General features: G+C 45.2%; 1 protein-coding gene across 1 annotated transcript in view; it reads right to left on the bottom strand.

Moving 5' to 3' along the window:
• Nucleotides 1–25,163, bottom strand: part of LOC142582143 (signal peptide peptidase-like 2B) — a 52,206-nt gene that overhangs the window by 17,205 nt on the left and 9,838 nt on the right. Inside the window, exons 5-9 of the mRNA XM_075691539.1 lie at nt 24,745–24,831; nt 21,947–22,092; nt 17,260–17,477; nt 11,641–11,737; nt 10,584–10,779 (exon numbers count right to left, since the gene is read on the bottom strand). Of these exons, the coding sequence (XP_075547654.1) occupies nt 10,584–10,779; nt 11,641–11,737; nt 17,260–17,477; nt 21,947–22,092; nt 24,745–24,831 (744 nt within the window). The remainder of the gene's footprint in view (nt 1–10,583; nt 10,780–11,640; nt 11,738–17,259; nt 17,478–21,946; nt 22,093–24,744; nt 24,832–25,163) is intronic.

Below are 25,163 nucleotides of genomic sequence, written 5' to 3'. Positions count from 1 at the left end.
ATGTATTGACAGCAGACGGGAATTCTGTAGCGTTTACAACTTTACTGTGAACTAACTAATTACGGCAAGTAAATGAAATTCAGCGCAATGATAAAGTCGTTCTAGCCGCAAATTTCAGTGTAATTTTTACAAGATACCTGCATTAAATTGAGAGTTACGGAGCATTCGCGAGAAACTGGCGACGAAAATGTTTTCGTGTTCACGTGACGCGTAGACGGAAGGGCATTGACCACCGCCGGAGGGCAGTGTTGTGATCGGCCGTTCACCGCGCGACACCCTCCGGCCGCGGGTAGTGCGACCGTGGGAAACGGGCCAACGGCCTCGTCAAGGTTGTTTTCAAATGGGATGATTTATGGTCTAAACTGGAGTACCAGCCGCCAACTTGTGACGTTAAGTTCGGGGCTACCACGCTCGCCCGCGACTTCTGCAACACTAGTCAAAACCGTGCCACCTGTGTACACGTATGTGTAGAGAAATTCAGGGCACTTTTTTTAGAATATTGCAGGGGAAATGGCCACAAATAGATAATGTTGGTGCATATGAGTAGCAATTCATCTGCAGGGTACGGAACATCACCGCCGGCGACGGAGGTGGGGGAGGAAGGGGAGAGGGGGGCACGCACCCGCTGTGCCATCTCCAGGCTACGCCACTGAATAAGGGACACAAACTGAGCGGCAAAGTGTTTTCTGCAGAACACGCGTCCAGTCGTATTTTCGGTGCGATAATGTGCACAGTCAAGTGATCACGAAATGTTGTGCACGATTCTTGCAACTGCGCTTGGGGCAAGAAGTATCGATTAGGATGTCCATTTTATTGACTGCTTTTGGCGTTATCACGCTATTCAGTCCATGTCACTCCCGAAGCTTGTCATTAATTTTACAGCTCTCATTTTGCCGAGGTGTTACAACAGTCGCTTATACGTTTGCATTTACAGCGTATCTGCTCTACCATCTCTGGTGCGATTAATCCCATCGGTACCGCTATCTAAACGTCTCTACACTACGATGGCAGAATCATATCAACTGCTGATGCATCATTGTTAAAATAAGACGATCTGACGGGTCACTCAAAAGTACTGCTACCATTCCGGCTAATATTCCGATAAATCTAGTGGATTTAGGTCTTCTTTAGCGCCAAAAACGAAATTATAACGGACAAATGGCTTTTTAATGGATTTGTCATGCAAATTGTTAAGCCGATTCACGAGAACGTTTAGCCGTATTGTGACCGAATTTGACTCTTAGCTTAGCTCAACGTTCGGCTTTAGCTAAACGAAAATACGCCAATGACTTGCAGCGCCTTTCTTTAACGACGTAAGTACGTAGGTACGTTACGATGAAATGAATATGCATACAGCTCTTACGGCAGAACCGGTATATTAAAACCAAGAGCCTTTTTTGAAAGGCGGTTCCGTAAGTGCTTTGCCATCAATCTAAACAAGTTTCTTGTATTTGCTCTTCCTGTATTTGCGGCGTGTACAAAGTTACTTATACAATTACAGGCTTTCCAAAATGCAATTTTGGTGTGTAGCATCTTCTCTTTAGAATAAATGCACAGAAACCTTTCAGCGATTTCAGAGGAATGTTTAGTGGATCATGGCAGACATTGAATGCTGTTTTAGCTGAATAATTCTCCCCGCCCTCCGACTTAAGAAAGTAGTGTTTTCGTTGCCCTGATGAAGACAACTCTCCGTGTTGAAACATTGGCTCCAGGAACATTCCTAATTCATCCACTGTTCCCCACTTCAAACCGCTATTTTCCGGTAAAGTTCTGTCAAAGACAGCAGGATCTAACGGTGTAGTTGGGCTTTGTACTGGGCAAGCAGAATTAGGAGATAACTGGATTGCGGTTGGCGTAAAGGATGCAGTATTGTTGAAATAGTTTTCCAAAACTCATTTCGTATCTGCTTCTTTCTATACCCGAAAGTAAAAATGAAGCTATAGTGGAGCACGGTATTTTATGGCCAACTTAACAGAAGTTCTGGTACACCGCTCTACTAGTGTTAATGAAATATGGGCAGAAAAAAGGGAGCCGCCAACGAGGACTCACCGGAATCAAATGTGGCGTGAGAAATACGAAAAATATATCATAGAAGAATAGAATCGACAGAAGCAGTGTGCATATCTGAAAGAAAAAGAAAAAGTGATGTATTTATATTGTTGTTATCTGCGACAGAGAAGACATATCGAACACGTGTTTGTATTGTGAAATTTACAGTGAACCTCGTCAACGTAACGATCAAAGAGTTAGCTCTATACATTAATTATCGCTTTTGTGGATCAGGTGCGCAGCATGCGCTAAACAGTCAGAAGCGTCTGTGATGTTACTGTCTGAATTAGTCACGTGCGCAGTGCTGTACTCAATAACAAACATGCATCACTTTCCTTCAGCGTCCCTGGTAAGAATCAGTTCAGAAAAGAAAAAACAGCTCAATGAGGCCAGGAAATGGTCAGTGGGAACTGCAACTGCGTCATTTGTAATGGAGTGTTTTTTATTATTTATTCTTATTTATTTATCACAATACCCACAGCACCCGCAGGCATTACAGTGGAGGGGGGGATCAGATCAAATAAAGAACCAATAAATGACGCAGCTAAAACAAAACATGTACCCGGGACACTTTCATACTTTCGAACCCACACACACGCACACACACACTCTCTCTCTTTCTTACTTTGGTGGGCTTATTGAATTCGAAAATAGCTTGCTTCAGGTAATTTTTGCGACATCAGATGGTAACTTGTTCCACTGGCTTATGGTTCTGGGAAAAAATGGCATGTTAAACGTTTCAGTTTTACAAGCTGTTTCTTTAATCTTACTTTTTTGGTCCAGCCGTTGTGAAACGTAATCAGGCTTGGAAGAATATTTCCCGGGATCTATAGCCGTTCGAGAGTGGAAAATTTTCATTCTGAGATATTCCTTGCATTGCTGTAGTGATTCTCAACCGAGGCCTTCTTTTGCTCTTGAAACGCTGAAATTCCTGGTATAATCTGGACAATCAAAACGAACGGCTATGCTTTGAATTCTTTCTAAACTGTTTACGTCACGTGCTGACCGCGGATGCCACACAGGGCAAGCATAATACAAAATGGATCAGACATTTAATTTGTACAATGATAGCTTTGTCTGGAGAGGCAACTTTCTTGCATTTCTGCGCAGGAAACCTAGAACGCGGCATGCTTTAGCTGTGATATGATCAATGTGACGGCTCCAAGAAAGAACAGGCGTGAAATAAGCTCCGAGATGTTTGTGCTCCTGAGCTGATAATGACTTGGTTGAATTTCGAGAGTGACAGGGGTCATGAGTTGATCTTTTCCTCGAAAAATGCATATGAACAGATTTTTTCAAGTTAATGAGCATGTGCCACTTGTTTCTCCCCTCATTTACTTTGTACAGGTCATTTTGTAAAACACTGCAGTCATGGGTAGTATGAATAACCCTATACAAAACACAATCATCCGCAAATAGTCTGATTTGCGATGAAATACCGGAGCAGATATTTATATAGATGGGAAACAAAAGTGGCTCTGACTGATCCTTGGGGCACGCCAGAGGACACATCAACTTCACGGGATGTCTTGCCGTTAAGCACAACTTCCTGTCTTTTTAAATTTAGGTATTCATTTATCCACTTAACAACCATACCTTTTATATTATACATTTCAAAATTTTCTATAAGAGTGAGGGACAACCATCGAACGCCTTCTTAAAATCTAGAAAGAAGCGGTCAACACCGAAACCATTGTCCAAGCTCCTGCTAAATCATGCGTAAACTCAAGCAGCTGTATTGTACAGGAAAATTCACTACAAAATCCATGCTGCTGGGGGCTGAGCAAGGAGTGCACGTTCATATGGCTTATAACATTACTGTAAAACACATGCCCAAGTATCTTACATGCAAAGCTAGTAAGTGAGGCAGGCCGGTAATTCAAAACACTATTTCGCGGTCCCCCCTATGCACGTGGACGACATTCGCAAGTTTCCAATAATCTGGTAAAGAGATCTTTTGTAAAGATTTGGTGAAGATTGCGCACAGATATTTGGTTACTTCTCGTGGGCATAATGAAAGCAGCGCAGGCGATAAAGCATCAGGCCCAGTTGCTTTATACGCATTCAATGTTCTGAGAGCGGCCTCAATCTCTCGTTGGTTGATCACGATATCGCTCATTGGCTCACCCAACACAGGCGGCAATCGCGCCACAGAGTTTTGAGTGTGAACACGAGCAGCGTACACATAACGGGAAAAAAAAGGAGATAAAGCACTCGGCTTTTTCGATCTGATTATGGACGGTAGCGCCGTCGCTATCAAGGGCCGGAATTGATAATACACCTTTACGGTTCATTTTAAAGAATTGTCACAGTTCTTTCGGTCTTTTCTGTATACGGAGATGGAACGTGCTGAAGAGCTTATCTTTGGCTGTCTTCAAAGTTGCCTCCATCTCTTCAGTATTTTTTTTCTTGAGTTTATCTTCAAGCTTCAACGAAGGGTTTTTCTTATAAGCAGTGTACACGTGCGCACTGTGCCTGGCCTTGCATTTCACGTCTCGCGAACACCACGGCTGACTTTTGCTGCGTCGCGCAGTCAAAACCCATGATGGTAAATATCTTTCACGCATCTCGAGCAACTTCTTAAATACTTTCCATAGCTCTTCCATGTTCAAGAATTCAATCTGTGTCTCAAACACATCAAAATAGGAATCTAAAGCCAGAACCATATCACTGACACGTGCTTTTTGATAGCTGTAGATACGCTGCGTAACACCGTTAGCAGCTCTCACATACTGCAAATTCATGTCGCGCAATACGGCTTGGTAGTCGCTTATGCCCGGTAGCACTGTTGTATAGCGCGCATACTCTGGCCTGTTAGTGAAAAATAAATCTAAAATATTTCTTGCTCTTGTGGGCTCTAGAACTAGCCGAGTTAGCTTGAAGAGGCGACATATCTTCAACATTTCTTTACTTGACTGGCTGAAAGCGCTGTAGCTGGCATCTGCTAGAGACCAATCTGATTCTGGAAGATTAAAATCTCCGCCTATATATAGATAATCGGTGCTCACTGTTTTCTAAACTCGCCAAGAATATTAAATTTGCTTCTTGGTGGGCGATATAACGAACATAGCGATAATGAATTTATGTTCTTCAATCTAATCTCTACCCACAACATTTCATTTGACTGCATTACCGGGAGCACATTGTCGCATCCGCTAAAATAAAAACACCTCCACTGTAACGATTTTGGTCCTTACGGTAGCAAACAAAGCCTCCGGAAAATAATTCACTATCCTCAACGTCAGCATCAAGCCAGGATTAAGATCCAAGAACGACAGTTGGTCTAGACATATCAACGAGGCTAGAAAAGTCATCCCCTTTATTTCGTATACTTCTGCGATTTACAATAAGAAGAGAGAGCACCGACCCATCCGTGTTGAGTTCCTGTCATTCTGCTTGCACAACTTCGTCCAGGGATTCATCATATAGACTTACTTCACCTTATTTATATGAAGAGTAATGAACTTGAGGTTTACTTTGCTGGTCTTCTCTTGATTCGCCTTAGCGTAATCCCACAGTCGTTTGCGCTTTTTGTGCACGTTTTCCGAAAAGTCCTCTGAAATACTAATATCTGAGAGAGAGAGAGAGAGAGAGAGAGCAAGGACAGGAAAGGCAGGGAGGTCAACCAGAAGAGCATCCGGTTTGCTACCCTACAATGGGGGTGGGGGAAAGGGGAATAGAAAGAGGAAAAGGGGAGAAAGTGAGCAGTGAGTGCGTGTGGACGGGACACTATACACAAGGACACTATAGACGGTCTCTTAAGCCGGTGCACTTCAAGAATTGCACTGATGCACGATTCGCTTTTCGTGCCAGTGACGGGTGTGGCCACGGTCCGGGTATGTTTGACTCGGTGAATGGTCTTAAGTCCAGTTGGTGTAAAGTTTCCCGCAGAGAGGCGTTGTACATCGTAGCGGGGGCAAGTACACAATAGGTGTTCGATGGTCTCCTCGCACCCACAGGAATCGCACATCGGGCTCTCGGCCATTCCCGAACGATAGGAGTATGAGTTCGTGAACGCTACTCCCATATACAAGCGGTACAGAAATGTTGCTTCGCCGCGCGAAAGGATAGATGGCAGTTGCAGCCGTAGCGTGGGGTCCAGTTCATATAACCGGCAATTGAAGGCACTTGAGCTCCAGAGATCTTGCGACTTTTTGCGTGCAAGTAGGCGAAGTTCTCTGGCAGCGTCCGACCTCGCCAAAGGTATTGAACGAGTCTGGGTATCTTCGTGGGCAGACCGGGCAGCCTCGTCAGCTAGGTTGTTGCCGACGATGCCACAGTGAGCAGGATTCCGTTGAAATATGATGGTGTGCCCTCTTTCCAGAGCATGGTGGTGCACTTCCCTGATGTCAGATGTCATCTGCTCGTAATTTCTTTGGCGTAATGCAGACTTGATGCTGTGAAGGACTGCCTTAGAGTCACAAAATACGACCCATTTCTCTGTTGGCTCTTCGCTGACGTACATCATAGCGGCACGGAGAGCTGCAAGCTCTGCCGATGTAGATGTAGTCATATGCGAATTGAATTTAACTGTAACCTTCTTTGCCGGAATGACGAATGCGGCAGTTGAGCTGGTACGGGAGGTCGAACTATCGGTATATATATGTATGTGGTCATGATACGTCTGGTGCAGTAATAGGAACGTAAGTTGCTTCAGAGCCGGCGATTGATGATCGGACTTTTTTCTGAGCCTTTTAATTACACCTGTACATGTGTTCTCTTATTCATCACATCGAAAATTCGAAAAAGAAATGTATCAGGAAGATATAACGGCGCCGTCGTAGACGGGCCACAACTTCCGTATAATGCGTGCTCGTTCAGCAAATTGAGGTACAGCGAATGCTCTCTTCCCCAGCTTTTTCAAGGGTGTCTATAGTGCACATGGACGCGCGATGTATACGCGAGAGGCTTAACCAGCACCGCTCATGGTGGCATGGCAGTGAATGTACATTGAAACAGTCTTTTCTAAATGGCATAGGTGCCGAAAGCTTTATTAGACGATGCGTACCAAAAAAATCAATATTTGGAAATATTTTCGGGAACAAAGCAGCGGTAAGCGACAGATCTTCTGGAAGAATAAAAAAAAAAGAAATTGTTGCGTTTTCCAAGCACTGTGAGAATCAATGTTATGTAAATGATTTTGCTGGTAGCTAGCTATTTACGGTATCGCTTGCGGTCACGCAAAGTGTTTTCAGATGATCCAATGTACATGTTTCGCGTAAAGCGACCGATTTAGAGTTCGACAAAAGTTTGTCTGGTCAGGTAACATGCTGAAGAAGTTGCGGTCACTGACCAAGGAAAGGTGAAAAAGAACGCAGAGACGTTTCAGAGTCTAGACAGCTTTAGAGTAATCAAGGTACGCGTACGGGTTCCCAAACGCCTCCTAGTGGTTTTGTCCACCCTGACTTGGTCAGTGACCTCAACTTCTTCAAAGCCACCGATTGTATGTGTAACGCGAGTGTGCATGTGACGACAGCGGCAAGGCGAAAGCACGACGACAAAGATAGCACGACGACTGGCTCACTGCATTCTGACGAAGGAACATCTATTCCCTTACAACCAAGGCTGATGCCGAAGGCGGTATCATCGCACATAGCGCCAATCACTTACTAGGGCAGGAGACAGCTCCCACTGTGGAAAGTGGGTCAGTGGCAACGGCAGTGCAATATCTCAAAGCACTCTCTTCCACAGCGAAAGAATGGAGCAAACTCGCTCTCGCTTTTACAAGCAAATTGTTGCGACGCCACGTGACGCACGCGAAAGACAGTGGTGGGCTTGAATATTATTCGCACGTTCCTGCTTGTGGGTCCTGGGCCCGTGTTCTGAAACGTTTTACATCTTGAAGGGGTAGCGCTATACGACGACGACAGAAGGCAGGAACACACAGGACAGCGCTGCCTTCTGTCGTCGTCATATTGCGCTGCCCCTTCAAGATGTTCACCCAGTACCAACTCGCCCGATGTATGTATGTATGTACGTATGTACGTACGTATGTATGTATGTATGTATGTATGTATGTATGTATGTATGTATGTATGTATGTATGTATGTATGTATGTATGTATGTATGTATGTATGTATGTATGTATGTATGTATGTATGTATGTATGTATGTATGTACGTATGTACGTATGTATGTATGTATGTACGTACGTACGATGTATGTATGTATGTATGTATGTATGTGTGTATGTATGTATGTATGTACGTGCGTATGTACGTGCGTATGTAGGTATGTACGTACGTATGTATGTACGTATGTATTGTTGCGTGCTCCAGGGTAGCGTACCGTGCTGCTGCCGAGAAGTAGCGGCGCCTGCCTATCGAAGCTCCACCGACATTACTTATTGGGTAGCGTGGCGTTGTCGGCGGGCTGCAGGTATCCGGTAGATCATGGCGACCAAGCAGGGGCGAGACGATCTGTCGCCCGTGGGCTCCGGCCCAGAGGGTAGGGTGAATGACCTGTCGCCACGTGGTGTCAGACGCCAACCCTAACAGTATGTGTGTATGTTATGAACGTCCCCTTTGGAAACGGGCGGTGGGTTGCGCCGCCAAGCTCTTTTTATACTGCCTAACCTCCTACCTAGGTTAAACAACAAAAAAAGAAAAACAACTATGAACTCCCACAACCAAATTTTCTGATCTATTGAGAACTGTGCTTTTGTACGTCTCCGTTCTTTGTCGTTTCCCCTACTTTTCTTCCACCAATCCTCCAATCGCCTCTTACTAATCTCTATTGCAGACATGTTTACTTTTCCCCTGCTCTCACTGAACCGAAGGGTTTCAAGGAGGCCAGTGGTGCCTAAATCGATCGCGGGCAGACGTCTTCATATTCTAATAAAACATGCTGCATAGTTTCCCTAGCTTTACCGCATCAAGCACATGTTTATTCTTCCTTCTTATATCTCGCTTTATAGGTGCGTGTTCTAAGGCATCCCGATCTCGTTTCGAAAAGTAATGAGCTTCCATTTGAGTTATCATAAATTGTTTCTTTCCTGATTTCGTTTTTTCCTCTTAAGTAGTTACTCATGGCAGTTTTCTTTTCCAATGCCGATACCCATGAAATTATTTCAGCCTCTCTGACTTTCCGCTTGACGTTCTTTGTTGCTGTGTTGCCCACCCTACAGGCCGCATACTTGCTGGTAAGCTTCCTAGTTCTTTTCCTCCACTATGAATCAATGTTTTTCCTGTACATATACCTCAACACTCCCCCAGCCCATTTACTTTCTTCAATATTGCTCAGTCGTTCTTCATACTCAATTTTACTGCGAGCTTCCCTCACTTCAAAACTAGTCCATCCCATATCACCCTGTACAGCTTCATTTGTAGTTTTCCCGTGAGCGCCCAATGCGAGGCTTCCCACTGACCTTTGGTTCCCATCGAGTCCTGATTGTACCCCTGATTTAAAGCAAACAACCGCATTTCCGGAAGCCCGAAAATAAACAGCGCCATCTAGTAGTTCCGGCCCACGTCATTTTAACGTCATTGCGTCGATGGGTGCACTCGCCATAAATTGAATAAACGAACACGTCCTTTGGCGTCTTTTGGCGTTCGGTTGGTGGTGGAGTGTACCAGAGATAACATAGGTGGTAGTTTAGAGCAGTCTTCTTGGTGACGTCTTACACGCGTTGTTTCGCAGCGATAGTTGTTGATTCATTTAAAATAAAACATTCCACACTTCTTTATTCAACTTATTTTACCTGATGCGGCCGTAACCAACCGTAATCAGCGTGCAGAACCAGTACTGCGGTCACTACACTCGAAAACAACACATCCGAGCCGCTCTGCCCTCGCACGGTGCGCTCTTTCATGCGATGTGAAGCGTTCGACAGCGCGTGTTGGTAATGCATGCTGACGTCACGGGTACGCAGTCGCTTGGTTTATTGAACGTGACTATCGCGGCGGCGAAACTCTCGCGGAAGGCGAACGTTTCAGAATACGGCCCCTGGTAGAAACTGGAGCGCCGGCACATGCTCTCGTTTTTCTAAGCCAGTTGTTGCTATGCGACATCACGCGCGGCAATCGTCTCAAAGTACTAGTTGACTGTGCAGAAGTATTAATTAATTATGGTTTTCTTACGTGCCAAAATCACTTTCTGATTATGAGGCACGGCGTAGAGGAGGACTCCGAAAATTTTGACCACCTGAGGTTCTTTAACGTGCTCCTAAATCTAAGTACACGGGTGTTTTCGCATTTCGCCCCCATCGAAATGCGGCCTCCATGGCCGGGATTCGATCCCGTGACCTTGTGCTCAGCAGCCCAGCACCATAGCCACTGAGCAACCATGGCGGGTGTGCAGAAGTATGCATGCGTCTCTTGCCTAATGGGTAGGGCATCAGGCTATATTGCACTTAAGGAGACTGGCTCGAATCCCAACATCGGAAATCTAATTTTTTATTGTTGAATAGGCTCAGAACGTGGCGAGAGAGGAGCCTACCTAGCGCAAAGTTCTTGGTAGAATGCTTCGGATTAAATAAATACGCAGGTCGCTGGGTGCATTGATCGGCTGTTCAATCGACATGTCGTGTACCCACCTTTAGGCTGGGCATGCGAAGCACGCGCAAGATGTACACGCTGAAGCAGACGCCCAGAACGTCCTGCATTATCCATGAGAGCGGGTGGTGCCTCCAGTAGACCCAGACAGCGGGCACTATGACGGCCATGATTAGCACGAGCGCCTGCCGGACCTCGAGCGAACCATGGAAGCAGGGTACTGCGCCAACCGGAAGCCTGCGCATGCGCGGAGAGACTGCACTGCGTTGCCCGAACAGCGACGGTCAGGCGTTGCAACTGCGCGAACCTGACTGACGTAATACCCGGTCTTTAAGCCCTTGACAGCCGCTGCGGTGGAACGAAAAAAGAAACTAAATGGTATAGTTTTACGTGCCAAAACTACGATATGGTTATGAGGCACGCTGCAGTGGGGCATTCCTGATTAATTTCGACCACCCAGGGTTCTTTAACGTGCACCCAGTGCACTGTATACGGGAGTGTTTGAATTCCACCCCCATCAAAACGCGGCCGCCGCAGTCGGGATTTCATTCAGCGCCCTCGGGCTTAGCAGCGGAACGCCAAATCTCCTACGCTACCCTTGCGCGTGGGTAGGAATGAAGAAACGTTCTTTGGCTTCATTAACTGTTCGCTTCATATGGTTGTGATCAACAAAAATAGAGCCACTTTGTTCTCCTCGTTCATCGCACACGTTAACGAGTCCCAGGTCGTCAAATTAATCAAGCGTTCCTCACTAACTAACGTTCATAGCCCGTCAGTTGTTTTGAAATATTATACAAAATAACTAATTAATTATTGATTAACAGCAGTAGCGTAGTCAAGGTGTGGCAAATTGGGCTCGTATACACATACGCCCGTCAGCTGGTAATTTCATTCTGTGCATATACAACCTTCGTATATCTATCAACAAATATATCCATCGAGATACTGAGCTGCTCAGCCAGCAGTTACGGCCAACCCGAGAGGATAGGCATAGAAAGCTTCGCTTTAATATCGACATGCTAGGCCATTCCTTGCTCCTCTGCACTTTTCTTATTAAACAGCGGGGGGAAACCCCAACAGTAGTGCTCACATGCGTACCTGCCGGTGCCACAGGGCATCTTGTAAACCAGCGGCTCCAGAACACCGAGAATGGCGACTGCCGAAGACAGCGCGAACATGCCGTGAATGAAATAAACTGCGAGGAAGATGTATATGATGTATATGACCAACAAGATGTATATATATATATATATATATATATATATATATATATTTATATATATATGCTCACTGACCTGGAGAGGCAAAGCAGAAGAGTGGGTCTAAAAATTAATCTGCAGAAAACTAAAGTAATGTTTAACAGCCTCGGAAGAGAATAGCAATTTACAATAGGCAGCGAGGCACTGGAAGTCGTAAGGGAATACATCTACTTAGGTCAGGTAGTGGCGGCGGAACAGGATCATGAGACCGAAATAATCAGAAGAATAAGAATGGGCTGGGGTACGTTTGGCAGGCATTCTCAGATCATGAACAGCAGGTTGCCATTATCCCTCAAGAGAAAAGTGTATAATAGCTGTGTCTTACCAGTACTCGCCTACGGGGCAGAAACCTGGAGGCTTACGAAAAGGGTTCTACTCAAATTGAGGACGACGCAACGAGCTATGGAAAGAAGAATGATAGGTGCAACGTTAAGGGATAAGAAAAGAGCAGATTGGGTGAGGGAACAAACGCGAGTTAATGACACCTTAGTTGAAATCAAGAAAAAGAAATGGGCATGGGCAGGACATGTAATGAGGAGGGAAGATAACCAATGGTCATTAAGGGTTACGGACTGGATTTCAAGGGAAGGGAAGCGTAGCAGGGGGCGGCAGAAAGTTAGGTGGGCGGATGAGATTAAGAAGTTTGCAGGGACGGCATGGCCACAATTAGTACATGACCGGGGTGGTTGGAGAAGTATGGGAGAGGCCTTTGCCCTGCAGTGGGCGTAACCAGGCTGATGATATATATATATATATATATATATATACACACGCAAACATACAGCGATCCATAGAGTTTCTCACTATAATACCTAGAGGGAAATCTGGCGCCACCGTCTATGGGAGTTTCTTAAGGGGGCACCGTGCCGTCATGGGAATGACGGTATATGTGTCTGCGAGGCTCGTGTTGGCTGGTGTTGTAAGAGGCTTCGTCTAAAACGTGGATATGGCTACGCAAATAACGCGTTCTCAAAGTAAAATCGTAATGAAATGTTTCCATTCACGCATATTACATCTTTACTCACCCGCACTGCATCACCAAGCGAAGAAAAGCAAGAACAGACGACCAACTGTTTCAGAGCGAGCGCGAACCTTGTCGTCTGTCCTCCAACTTTAGCGGCCCGCTGATATTTTTTACGTAACGTATAGTCGTACACGCAATAACAAGTTTTCATAGTTAAACAAAACATGTTCTCGCGTAATAATAAAGATAAAACAGCGTTTTACGCGCTGTTTTAGTAGGAAATGAATCATTGTGACAGACTGAACGGTACTTGGGAGGCGCGTCTTCAAGGTGTCCTGTCTCTCCGAGAACGATGTCAATCCGAAGTCACAATATACCGGCATTCCCATGCATACCACAGCTCAGCAGCGCCAGATTTCCCTCTAGGTAATAGTGAGAAACTCTATTCAGCGATCACGTCTAGTCTTATGGCACCAATGACGAGGCAATTTGGCCATCATTGGACAGAGCAGCTACCGGCGGCAGAATTGATGTGTCATGCATAATAGCGCATCCTATTTTCTAAGGATGACTAATAACGGTTTCTTTTTCTTTTACAGAGAAAGCATGAGCTTTCAATCTCGACTTCTATTTCTGAAGTTGGTTGGCGTTTCCTATATGCGGAGTTACGTTGGCAACACTATAAAAAAAATATATTCATACAGGTCACACATTCTCACTAAAAAACAAATTTATATATATATATATATATATATATATATATATATATATATATATATATATATATATATATATATATATGCAGCCGGGCCGAGCACTGAAGAGGATGACACTGGCCATGATGATGAATATGCACAGATGGACAGGAAGGATGAACATAATGCTCACACTGTTTACCAAGCGCGCGGTAGCTGGTTATGGCAGCGAAGAACGCCGTATGATAATTCGCTAGGGTTGAGGGTTCGGCGAGTTGGTATTGCATTCTAAATCCGGTACAGCGCAACATGGAAAGGAAGAAACAAGCCGAGCCGCCCAGAAGAAGAAACAGAGTTCTGTTTCTTCTTCTGGCAGGCTCGTCTTTTTTTTTTCATATTGCGCTTCACCAGTTTTAGAATGCAGTATGAAAAGTTTTAAACGTGAAACATGCACAGTCTCTGTGGCATGGCAGCGGCTGTTGAGTAGCGTGACAACGGGAATGATGCGATAGTTCTCCGAGGATGTTTTGTTGCTGAACAGTGTATGACCGGATGAAATGGCATTGAGACTTTTCGTATACGATCCAGTAGCTCGAACTGGGGTCCACTTCGTATTCAGGGTGAAAGGAAACGACACGGTGGTATGCGTCACATGGAGCTTAGCGGTCTTTTTCATTGCCGTCAGTGTTGCGGCGGGCGTGGTGGTGACGTTGGGCAAAGCGCGAAATGAACTGCCCACACACTGACGCCGACGAGGGCACAATGACACCAAAGAAAGAGACGTCGAGGAGAGAGGTCGCTTGACGGCCGCACACGAGTAAAAAAATGATGCGTACCCCCTCAGTGCGTTGTACCACAGTGGTGTTGTGCGCGAAAGTCCCGAATGGCAGAATGACATCCCAATTCGTGTGGTTAGGGTTGAGGTACACTGATATCATGTCGGACAGCGTGCGATGAAAGCGTTCGGTGAGGCCATTAGTTTTCCGGTCGTATATCTGGAAGTCGTTTAATGGATCGTGTTGGACGCACAGAGAACATATTTCGACCGGTCTTGCCACAATCACTCAAAAGGACACATGGGGCTCCATTGGATAAAAAAGGTGGTTTTCAAGAAAAAAATGCCGCAACCTTCGCTGCGGATTCTGAAGGCACTGCGGCTGTCTCAGCAAAACCGTGTCAAGTGGCCTACGACCATGACTATCCACCCCTTATTGCCAGTTAGTAAGGGTAACGGTCCATAGAAGTCGATACCAACGACTGCGTCAGGAGCTTCAGGACATGGGACCGGTTGGCGTATAGCACAGCCGGAGGTGAGGTCAGTCGTTTGCCGCGCTGGCAGAGCGAGCGAGGAGCGACGTGTTTGGGTATACGCTGGTGGCAAGTTAGGGCCAAGAGAAGCGACTGTGGAGGCGCTCAAAGGCTCCGTGGGAGCCGAAGTGACCAGGCCTTGGGATCGTCGTGAAAGGTCTCCTGTACCACCTGGGCCCGAAGGGATCGGGGAGTGATAGGAGCCGAACGCTGTCCTTCGGAATGAAGCACGCACCGATATATTATGTAATTTTTGATCTCGAAATTCTTCGACGGAGCCGCGCGTTAGGAGGACAAGATGAGCCGCGAAGACGTTCCGTAATTGAATGGAAGGAGGAGTCGTTGCGTTGGAAAGATGCAAACATACGAGGGTGGCGAGATGGAAGCCGGTCGATAGCTGCGAGTGAAATAACTAAGACGCGTCTTCAGGCTTGCTCATGGAAGGTGGCAAGGGAGGAGTGTTTGAAGACGGTGGTAGTGGACAACGAGAGAGAGCATCGGCATTCTGGTGTTTTTTTCCAGACTTCTAAGGCCACGAGCTGAAAACGATAAAACTGACCATGATGATGAATATGTTCAGATAAGAATATTAAGGGCGAATGTAATGCTCCCAATGTATCAGGGTGTTTCAGCGAACACTTTCGACACTTTTAAAGGTTGCCTGTGGCAAAATAGCGCAGTTCTAGTTCATGAGCTGGTCTAGTCAAAGAGGCGGAAATTATTTGCAAAAAAAAAATTAACAAACATTCACTAATTAATGTTTTAGTTAATGACCTTATGGTCCATATTGCAATTTACAAATTCTAGCCCTGGAGCTCGCAAGGCGGATCCACTTGGAACGAATTCTCAGGACGACACCAGTTTTGAGATAATAATTCCCGAACTTCGCGGAGAAATGCATTGGTGTTCCAGTTATTTTCTTAATGAACGTCGTTTTATTCATTGAAGCACAAAGTAACTGGAACGCCAATGCATTTGGCCGCAAAGTTCGGGAAATATCTCCAAACTGGTGTCATCCTGAGAATTCGTGCCAAGTGGATGCGCCTTGCGAACTCCACGGCTAAAATTTGTAAATTGCAATATATGCCGTAATGTAATTAGCTAAAACTAAATTAGTGATTTTTGTTAAATAATCGATTATGCATTTCAATTTTTTAAATGTCCACCTCTTCGAGTAGACCAGCTCATGAGCTATAGAATTGTGCTATCTGCCACAGGCAACCTTTAAAAATTTTTGAAAGGATTCGCTAAAACACCCAGTGTACGCAAGTAGCAAGCATAAAAAAGTTAGTGAAAGGCAGCTCACTGAAGTGCTATCGGCCCCTTAACGCGCATGCTTTCTCAGCAGTATATCGTGGCAGAATGCAGATTCCCGCAGGGAAGGTGCGTTTGCGTCATTCGCAGACTCCGCAGCTTTTGGACGGCTTTACCCTGAGCTTGAGGTGCTGGCAGTTCTATAAGCAGGCTCTTTCACTGCAGTACGTTTCGCAGCATCCGGTTATCATGCTACTTCACAGAAGCAGCCAAGCTGCGAAGTGAAGGTGAACCCTGTCTGGACACGTGTGCTATGACGCATCATCATTATAAGTCAATGCCCGCGTTTATGTGAATGCGACACTAGCGTATCGCGTTTATTAGCTCATCACGGTAATTACTTTGCGACAGCGTTTCCACGTGGCGCATCCCCATTGGTCCGAAACAAGTGTTAAGTGGACGAGAGCCACGCCGGCAGTTGTCTCACTTTCCCTATATCCCTCAGTGCGATACGCCAGCGTTTATGCCTACCAAGTGAGAAATTTCCTTGTCTCGAACCATACCCTCTCCCGCCGCAACAGTTTGATTCATCTCCCTACCGCCCTGCCGCCGTTTACATGGATGCGATGCGCTAGAAATGTTATGTGACGTGCCACATATGACATTAGTGTAAACGCCGCTAACTTAAGTCAAAGTAGTCAAAAGAACATGCACCTATGTCAACTGTCCCATCCACGTCATAATTTTATCACTCCATCTAATACAGGCCTCGGCTGCGTTTACATTACATTGGTACCCACCATTGTCACTCCTGATAAACCACGGGATATCTGCACCAGGCAATACGTGAAATGCCAAACTCCACCTCTTAATTCCAATCTCAAAGTGGAATGTCATCAGTCCACCTTTGGTAAAGAATCCGCACTGCCGTCTTAACACATAGGTCGTAACGAGGTGCCCTAAGATTTTTCTTCCTACAGCCTTTTGCGAGCTCTATTGTAACGAAATTGCGAAAGTTTGGCATGGTGCTTACGACAAACCAGTAACTAGTAGCAAGTTATCTCGAATGGGTGTCCCACTGTAGACAGCGCAATTAACGAACCGCACGGTGATGCGACCAACAGTGAGAGTAAATTTCAGACGTGACCTCTAATAATCGAACCTATAGGATCCGTAAGCGGTAAAAATTAAGCTCAGTTCTCCCACATTCGAGGTGGCAAGGGGGCGCCGTGCTCACCGAGGTATGCGATGAAGAGGTACAGGACGACGAGCATTGTGCCCATGAAGACGACGAAGGAGAGCACCCAGACGGGCGAGACGTCGAGCGAGCTCTCTTCCTCGATGATGTTCATGCCTTGCGGCCGGCTGGGCCGCCGGCCGACCACGCTGCCGGTGCTCGAGAGCCGCCGACGGCGCATCGCCGCTTCCTGACGCTTATGCACCTCGCACAAGTACCTGCATGCAATGGTGTGCCACAGAAGACAGTCCCTGTACACAAATCTTCGTGCACAGGCAACCGAGGATGCCACCACGGCAAGGGTAGACATCGTTCTAACTAACTAACTAACTAACTAACTAACTAACTAACTAACTAACTAACTAACTAACTAACTAACTAACTAACTAACTAACTAACTAACTAACTAACTAACTAACTAACTAACTAACTAACTAACCTATATCCTGAAAATAATGAAGTGGGTTATGAAGAACGTTGTGTTATGCAGTGAGTGCTTCGGATAAGTTCTGACCAGCTGGGATTCTTCGATAAACTAATTAATCAATTGACTGAATAGCTGAATGATCGTCTAACACTAAACTAATTAACCTACTGACTCACTAACTGGTTGACTGGTTTAGTGACTAACTTACTACAGAACTAAACAAAAGTTACACAAACAAAATATTGAGCAAACGAAGATGACACCGCTCAAAATCGGTTCAAAATAAAGACTAAATAGTTCAAGACAAGTAGTTAACTATCAAAACTAAACTTTTTCAATAGTCAGATATCCAAATCAAATCAATCTTTGTTCAACGTCTAAGAACACCTCCAACATTCACCACCCAGAACCTGCCAGCGATCCGGTATTAAATCGATAGCTGTACTCTTCGAGGTACAACTCCCAAGGTCAATCACGGCGCGCGTTTGACCTTCAGCCGCCGGCGCTCGTGTGACGTCACGTCACGTGATCCGCTGGGGAGAGGCGTCGCAGCTGCGCTCGCTCGAGCCTCGCCGCTGTGTACCACGCGAGTAGGCGAGGGTTAGAACAGCTGCTTCGGCGACGCTTAGTCGCTCACCAGTCTCGCCATGGACGAAGCACGCGCCGGTACGAGCGCGTCTACTCTTCGTCTCAGGCGCCAGGCTGCGTCTGAGCACCCTGCCGATATAGCTCGCTGGGAAGAAGCACTGAAGAACCATGTTTTTTTTTTTTTTGAAGTTTGAAGTTTGTTTACTTCGGACGGTCATGTACAGATTCTCCGTGGACGCTGGCGAAAAGGCAAATAAATGCCTGACAAAGCGCCAGCTACCCATAAGCACAAACACTCAGTGAGCATAAAGAAAAGAGAACAGTAAAAAAAAAAAGAAAGCGGCAATTCATAGTTTAAGAAAGTCAAAGAAGTTGTGGAAACCACACATAACTGCAAGGATACAAAATATATGTAAAATATGATGACTTCAAGAGTAATTATACAAACACTAGACGGTCTAATGAACAACACTGAAAACATGACAACAACCATACCGTACAACAAAGGTGATCATTTGCCGACATAGTCCGTTCCTACTGAAACGATAATAGGTAAGTATGCATAGTTTTTTTCAGGGCGTGGGCAGAAGTGCTTCTTCCGATAATGGACAATGCATTAGGGTGTTTGTGTAAGAAATCTGGTATTAAGTATTCAAGCTTGTGGGTGTCGTAGTTTGTGCGCAGCTTTTACTTTTTATAAAACGTATGTCGCAAGTAGCGGCAGTGTTCTCCCCGAAGGTATTTATTTACAAAATCAAATGGATCAGATACTCTTTGGTTATATATTAGAGTAGCTATTTCTTATTTCTTATTGAGTATATTACCAATAGTCAGGATTTGTTGCTTTTTAAATATTGGAGCTGTGTGACAATGGTATGGTTCACCTTCGATAATACGTAATACTCTTTTTTGGAGCACAAGTATACTTTCCATGTTAGTTTTTGTCGTGGTAGCCCACACAAGCAGACAGTAATGAATGTGTGAGTGTACCAAATTGTAGTACAGCTGTTTCTTTAACCACACCGGAATCAAGCTTCGCAATTTACTTGCAACACCATCCTCGCGACACATTTGCACGGACAATAATTGTATGAATAGACCAATCTAGGTATTCGTTAAAAAGTATACCAAGAAATTTGTATGATGTAACTCGGTCAATTACTTGATTAGGAAAATGAATAAAGTTCTCGTCAAGAGCTGGCTTATTACGAGGTCTAAATATAACATACTCTGTTTTTTTATGTTTAATTCTAAACCTAACTTTAAGCCATTTTGATGATGATGATGATGATGATGATGAAAAACTTTATTTATCCCTCTTTAAAGGGAAGGGGGCAATGGAATAGAGGGTGGGGGGAGGAACTACTTGAAGTAGGCCTCCTTTATCCTCTCAGCCCACTCCAGGATGGCCTCCTGAAGATCGGGCCTGGAGCTGCGCAAGGCAGCCTCCCACTGCTCCTCACTAGATATTAATTGCTTGAGGAAAGGGGGAAGGAGGTGTTTAGGGCACCCCCACATGATATGGTTTAAGTCTACTCTGGGAGATACACAGAATTTACAAGAGGGAGAAAGGTAAATGGCGGGATGAATGCGGTGGAGGAGGTAAGGGGACGGAAAGGTGCGAGTCTGCAGCTGTCGCCACAGAACTTCACACCTACGCGGGGATTTGCCCATGAGTGGCGGAAAGGTTAAGCGGTCTAATAGGTAGTGTGTGCAGATTTCGTGGTAAGTAATAAGTCCAGTTCCTGCAGCCAATCGTTAGCCTGATCATATAATGACTTTAATTTCGTGCCCGGAAAAGAAAGCGCCACTGTCGTCTGCATATAATGTTAAATGTGGCGTGTGTGGTACATTTACGATATCATTTACATAAATTGGAAAAAGAAGTGGCCCAAGAATCAACCCCTGAGGAACGCCGCATGTTATATGCCCCATCCTAAATTTCAAGTCATTAATGGCAGTGTATTGAACGCGATTTTTAAGGTAGTTTTGAACCAGATCTAAAGCTACTCCTCTAATTCCATGTTTACACAGTTTGGCTAATAACATGTCATGCTTTACCGAGTCAAATGATTTGCGGAAATCAAGGAACAAGCCTAAAGTGAACAGTTCGTGCTCAAAGTTGGCAATAATTTTATCTTTTGTTTCCAATAGGGCCGCTTCAGTAGATTTTTATTTTTGAAAGCCATACTGCTGCTTAGTTATTATGTTATGTTGAAGAAACTTAGAAAACCTAGAATAGATGGCCTGTTCAAAAGCTTTTGAGAATATCTGCAAGACTGAGACCGGCCGGTAATTGCCAAGGTCGCCTTTGTCGCCTCCTTTGAAGATTGCTGTCACCCTTGCGACCTTTAGTTTATCAGGAAACGTTCCAGTGCAAATAATTAAGTTGGATATGTGAGAGAATGGCCGAACAATGATATGAGAAATCGCTTTTATAGGCTGAGGCTTCATTTCGTCTGTGCCACATGCAGTATCATTTTTTATTTTCTGCAGGTGGTCATGAATCTCTAATTCAGTAGCGGAAGTGAGGAATATCGGCGACACAGCACAGCGCATAATTTATGACGTGCAATCAGTGTTGCTTGTGACAGGGTTCTCAGATATCGCGGCACAACCATGTCTAACCATGCTTAACAGAGCTTTCGCTCGTATAACTAGGTTCAAGCCACGTTGAACCCCAGCCAATTTTTCACTCTGCGACGCAACTCAAATGGTAACCATAGCGTCGATCAGCTGACTATGACACTATAGAAATGAAACGAAGCAGTATTGGTCAAGCCCGTCGTTGCAGGTCACAACAACAAACATCGCAGCCTTCACCCTCTTCCGCTAATGTTTGAGAGCACCGATAGATAGGATTGAGGAGGCTTTTTTGTACTTTGTTACGAATCCGTGTTCAAAGACGTAGCTTTGTAGCGGAATCTTTAGCCTCTCGTGTTCTGGCCGCGTTTGTAATGCGCGGTGCCTTTCAGTCGACGCGCGAACTTGGTATGCTCCACAATGTAGTTTCAGCAGACACAAAAACGAAAAATAATAATGAAAGAAATATTCAATCAGCACAAAAAAAATCTTGCACACATTTGCTTCAGTTCAATTTCAGAGTTAGTGAAGCTTAGTGTAAATATCGATGGACATATCAATGATACACGTCTGCATGAATTTGCACATTAGAAACACCGCTGCGTGGCACAAATGCCGGAATGATGTGCTTGCTGCGAGATTGGTTAAAGATGTCGGCCGCATATAAGACGCGAGACAGCACCACTACCTATAGGCAACGAAGTAGGTGTTGCTGGATGAAGACTGATACTACGAAAAACTGACATTGGTGAATAAGTCTCCATGCGGCCCATGCAGCCAACAGAAAAAAAGAAAGCTCAATCGTTTTCTTGTTCTTTTTGTTTTTTTCCCAACAAAGGCGCTCATACATGGAACCAGAGATGCGCTAATTTTCTGTCACTAGCGGGGGCACTTAGCTATGACGCAGTCATTTCAGAGACTACGAGTAACAGAGAACTGCTACAGCTTGCTTTATGAGGCAGTTTTCAGGCCATACGCTTGGCTTTTCGGCACCGGCCCGTACGGAGGGCGAATGCATGGGCAGCGCTATGGAGAGAGCTCCCCTTCAATCGTAGTGTGAACCTATAAGACAGAGAAGGGTATACTCACACCTGATGCCTGATGTTTCCCGACCAGTAGGAACCAATCCCTACCGAGAAGACTGCGAGAAACCATATTACTAGCAGGCCAGGGTCTACTTGCATGCTTTTGGTAAACAATTTCGCCGGAAATGGCTGCTTCGGTATCATGAGTTTCTGAAAGTGAGAATACCCATAGTCTGCTGAAATTTGGCCGTGCTGTCTGCGAAACCCGTGGTTTTCGTTCAGATGTGTCAGAACGTGTACAAACACACGTGACTTAAGGTTCAAGCATCTGACAACGTACTTAGGAGCTAAAAAAACTACAAATCGCCTATAGCATGTATGTCTCTTATGCTACTCTGCCCTTCAATGACGGCATCAAAGGTTCAATGCACAGATAAAGTGTGTGTAAACTAGTTAGCGCACTTAGCCACCTTGCTTACACACACTGAATCAACAGAAAAGGCTAGTTTGCAATACGTCATATATTAGCAGTCAGATGTCCGCGAACGCCTCTCACTTGCACATGCTATAATTTACAATAAGAATGACTCTGCTTTCATCGTACTTGGATTCTGAGGAACGGTTCTCACTTAATGTTTTAAGGCCTGAAACCAAACAGGGAAGCGATTTTCCCATAACGATATAAAATAATGTTTATTAAGGCGTCATAAAGAGGAAAGCAGCGTGAGGCGCTATGAGCAGATGGTGTACGCACTGTGTTAGATACGGGACCTTTTCCTGAGCCTACTTCGAGTTCACCAGACCACATCAAATCGCGTCACAGCTAATTAAGGAGCGCAGAAGTACATCTACCACGTTCCCGAGGCGCCGCACGTCCAAATTAGTTGGCGTCCCCCACCTCGTGCGCCGCATCTGGAACTATTCACTGCTTGACTCTTCCCGAAAGTGTAGCGAGAGCCTGGCACTGTTCCAGGTAACTGGGTTTGGAGGCAAGACGGCTGTAATGCACCTTGAAGCCCTGGCAGCAATCCCCCAATCCGCCTTTGTGAAAACAGTTACAGACCGGGAAGGCAATACCGCAGAAAAATAATTCCTCGGACAATTGGAGCCCAAGGAGTGACCCTCTGAGCCGAATGTGACGTACACTCGCACGGGCGCCTACAATTGGCCGAAAATGACGCCACCTGAGCGGGCTCGCCGATTGGCCGAACGTGACGTGACTTCGAGACACCGAAGGGGTTAAAAGCCAGAGACCGGTAGCAGCAAGAGAGCATTCCTTCATTCATCTCTTTCGAGCTTCTTGCCACGGGCCGCCGCGTCCGAGTTGCTGCCGGCTCGTAATGACTTTATGATTGTTAATGTCTTTGCTCTCTCACTGTAAATAATGTAAATAAACCTCCAGTTTTCATCTCAAAGTCCTCCTCAACCTCGGCCATCTCCCGCACCCAACGGCAAGGTCCAAAAATCTGGGGGACAGCAACTGGGATTGTCCTCCAGATCCAACAACTGGTGAAACTTCCGGCAGCCCCAGGCGCTAACAAGTTGGTCATAGCTTACTCACAGAGAAAGCTCATGCGGCGTGTTTGTGGTGCTGTGATTGGAAAGGGTATACACAGTATTCGGTTTAACACCGATGATTTCTCTTTCGGGGGCACCCGAATTATTCTGACCACCTAGTGTTGTATAACGTGCACCGAAAGCACGGCACATGTTGTTGCCATTCGCCTTATCGACACGCGGTCACCAAGAGCGGGAATCGAATCCACGGCCTTGTGCACACCGACACAACGCTGTGGTAACTCAGAGGCCGCACTGGGTGGATGAGCACAGAGAACAAGCTGAAGCTGGTATTTGCCAATGTGCCCTTAAAACTTCGGATTAGTTCAGAATATTTGTGTCACGTCATATATTTAAAAACAGTCGAATACATTACTTTTACTCAAATGCGAATATTTAACGGGTACTATCTGATTATAAGAAAATTTTGAGGTCAGAGAAGCGTTTGATTCGAGTATTCTTGCGCCTCATGCCCAACGCAAAGTAGTTAAATTTGCTTAAAAACGCAGAAGTAATTTTAATCAAACAACAAGCGTTTCATTGAAACGAACACGGGACCGGGCATGAAAGAAAGCTTCTCGTGACGTCAGCGGTGACGCTACAACAAGCGCACATGGTTAAGAGGATAATATAATGGCGTCATGAGATAACGTGTTCAACTAAAATAAATTCTAAATGTTTTTGCAACTCATGTTTTTCTGCGGGAAACATAATAACTCGCTATATCAAAGCTACGTTGCTGCCATCGATTATTCATTGGTCATTGTATGTTTCCATTACGTGATTTACAAGGATTGTATCACTGCACGAAAATGATGCCGCTATCATCCTAAACGCTGGCTACAAGACTAAAGGTATGCGAGAGAAGAAGGAAGATGTACAGAACGAAACGCTGACTAAATTATGAGGCTAATTATCACATTCGTGGTGCCCCGAACCTTGATTACACATGTCAATGTTCGCCTTCCTTGCTTTAAATATTTTGTCTTATTTGCTTCTGTTTCTTTTTTGACCGCCAAACGGCATGTGAAAGCTTTTAAATTTGCTGTTTTTTCTTAATAAATTTCATTCGAAAGTCAGCGCATCGTCATGTTTCTTTTACTTTGCATTCCTCTCTAGCTATGTTTCAATCATGTTAGCACGCAAAATCTTCGATCCGTCCTACTTTTATAGTAGCTAGAAGCCGTCGTCACCATCGATATACTTCCTCCGTCTTCTCGGGGTGAACAGTGGTAACTCAAGCTCACGTCGAGCAAAGGAAACCAGGGAAGCAAATCGTTCGTAGTAGGCACAATACACACGTACCTTAAGGAATTGAGCCGATTTGTTTGCTGCAAATATGAGCACCAGGTCCGTCACAGACGAAGACGTCTTCTCGACAGTAATGTCATTCTGTATATGGCAGAAAGACAAGGCCAGATTCAGTAAATATTCTCGGATGAGTGTGTATAAAACTAAAACTTTGTACCTATAGTGTTCACTCTTCCTGAAGTAAAAAAGAACATAAATGGGCGCGTGGTATCTGAAATCTGCTACACAATGCAACGTCATTTTATCTTGCACATTTCGACTGCGAGAATTCTTCACAAAGCAATAACTTTCAAGTGTTCTTGCAACGAATATTCCTCACAGCACGCAGCCAGAACAGACCGTTAGTTTTAGAAATATCGAATGCAAGCAGCAAATAGCCAGCGCTGTGTAGGTCTATAGTATCGACATTGTCC

Source organism: Dermacentor variabilis, chromosome 5 (genome assembly GCF_050947875.1).
Source record: "Dermacentor variabilis isolate Ectoservices chromosome 5, ASM5094787v1, whole genome shotgun sequence".
NCBI lineage: Eukaryota > Metazoa > Arthropoda > Arachnida > Ixodida > Ixodidae > Dermacentor > Dermacentor variabilis.
This window is presented reverse-complemented; position numbering and strand designations above follow the sequence as displayed.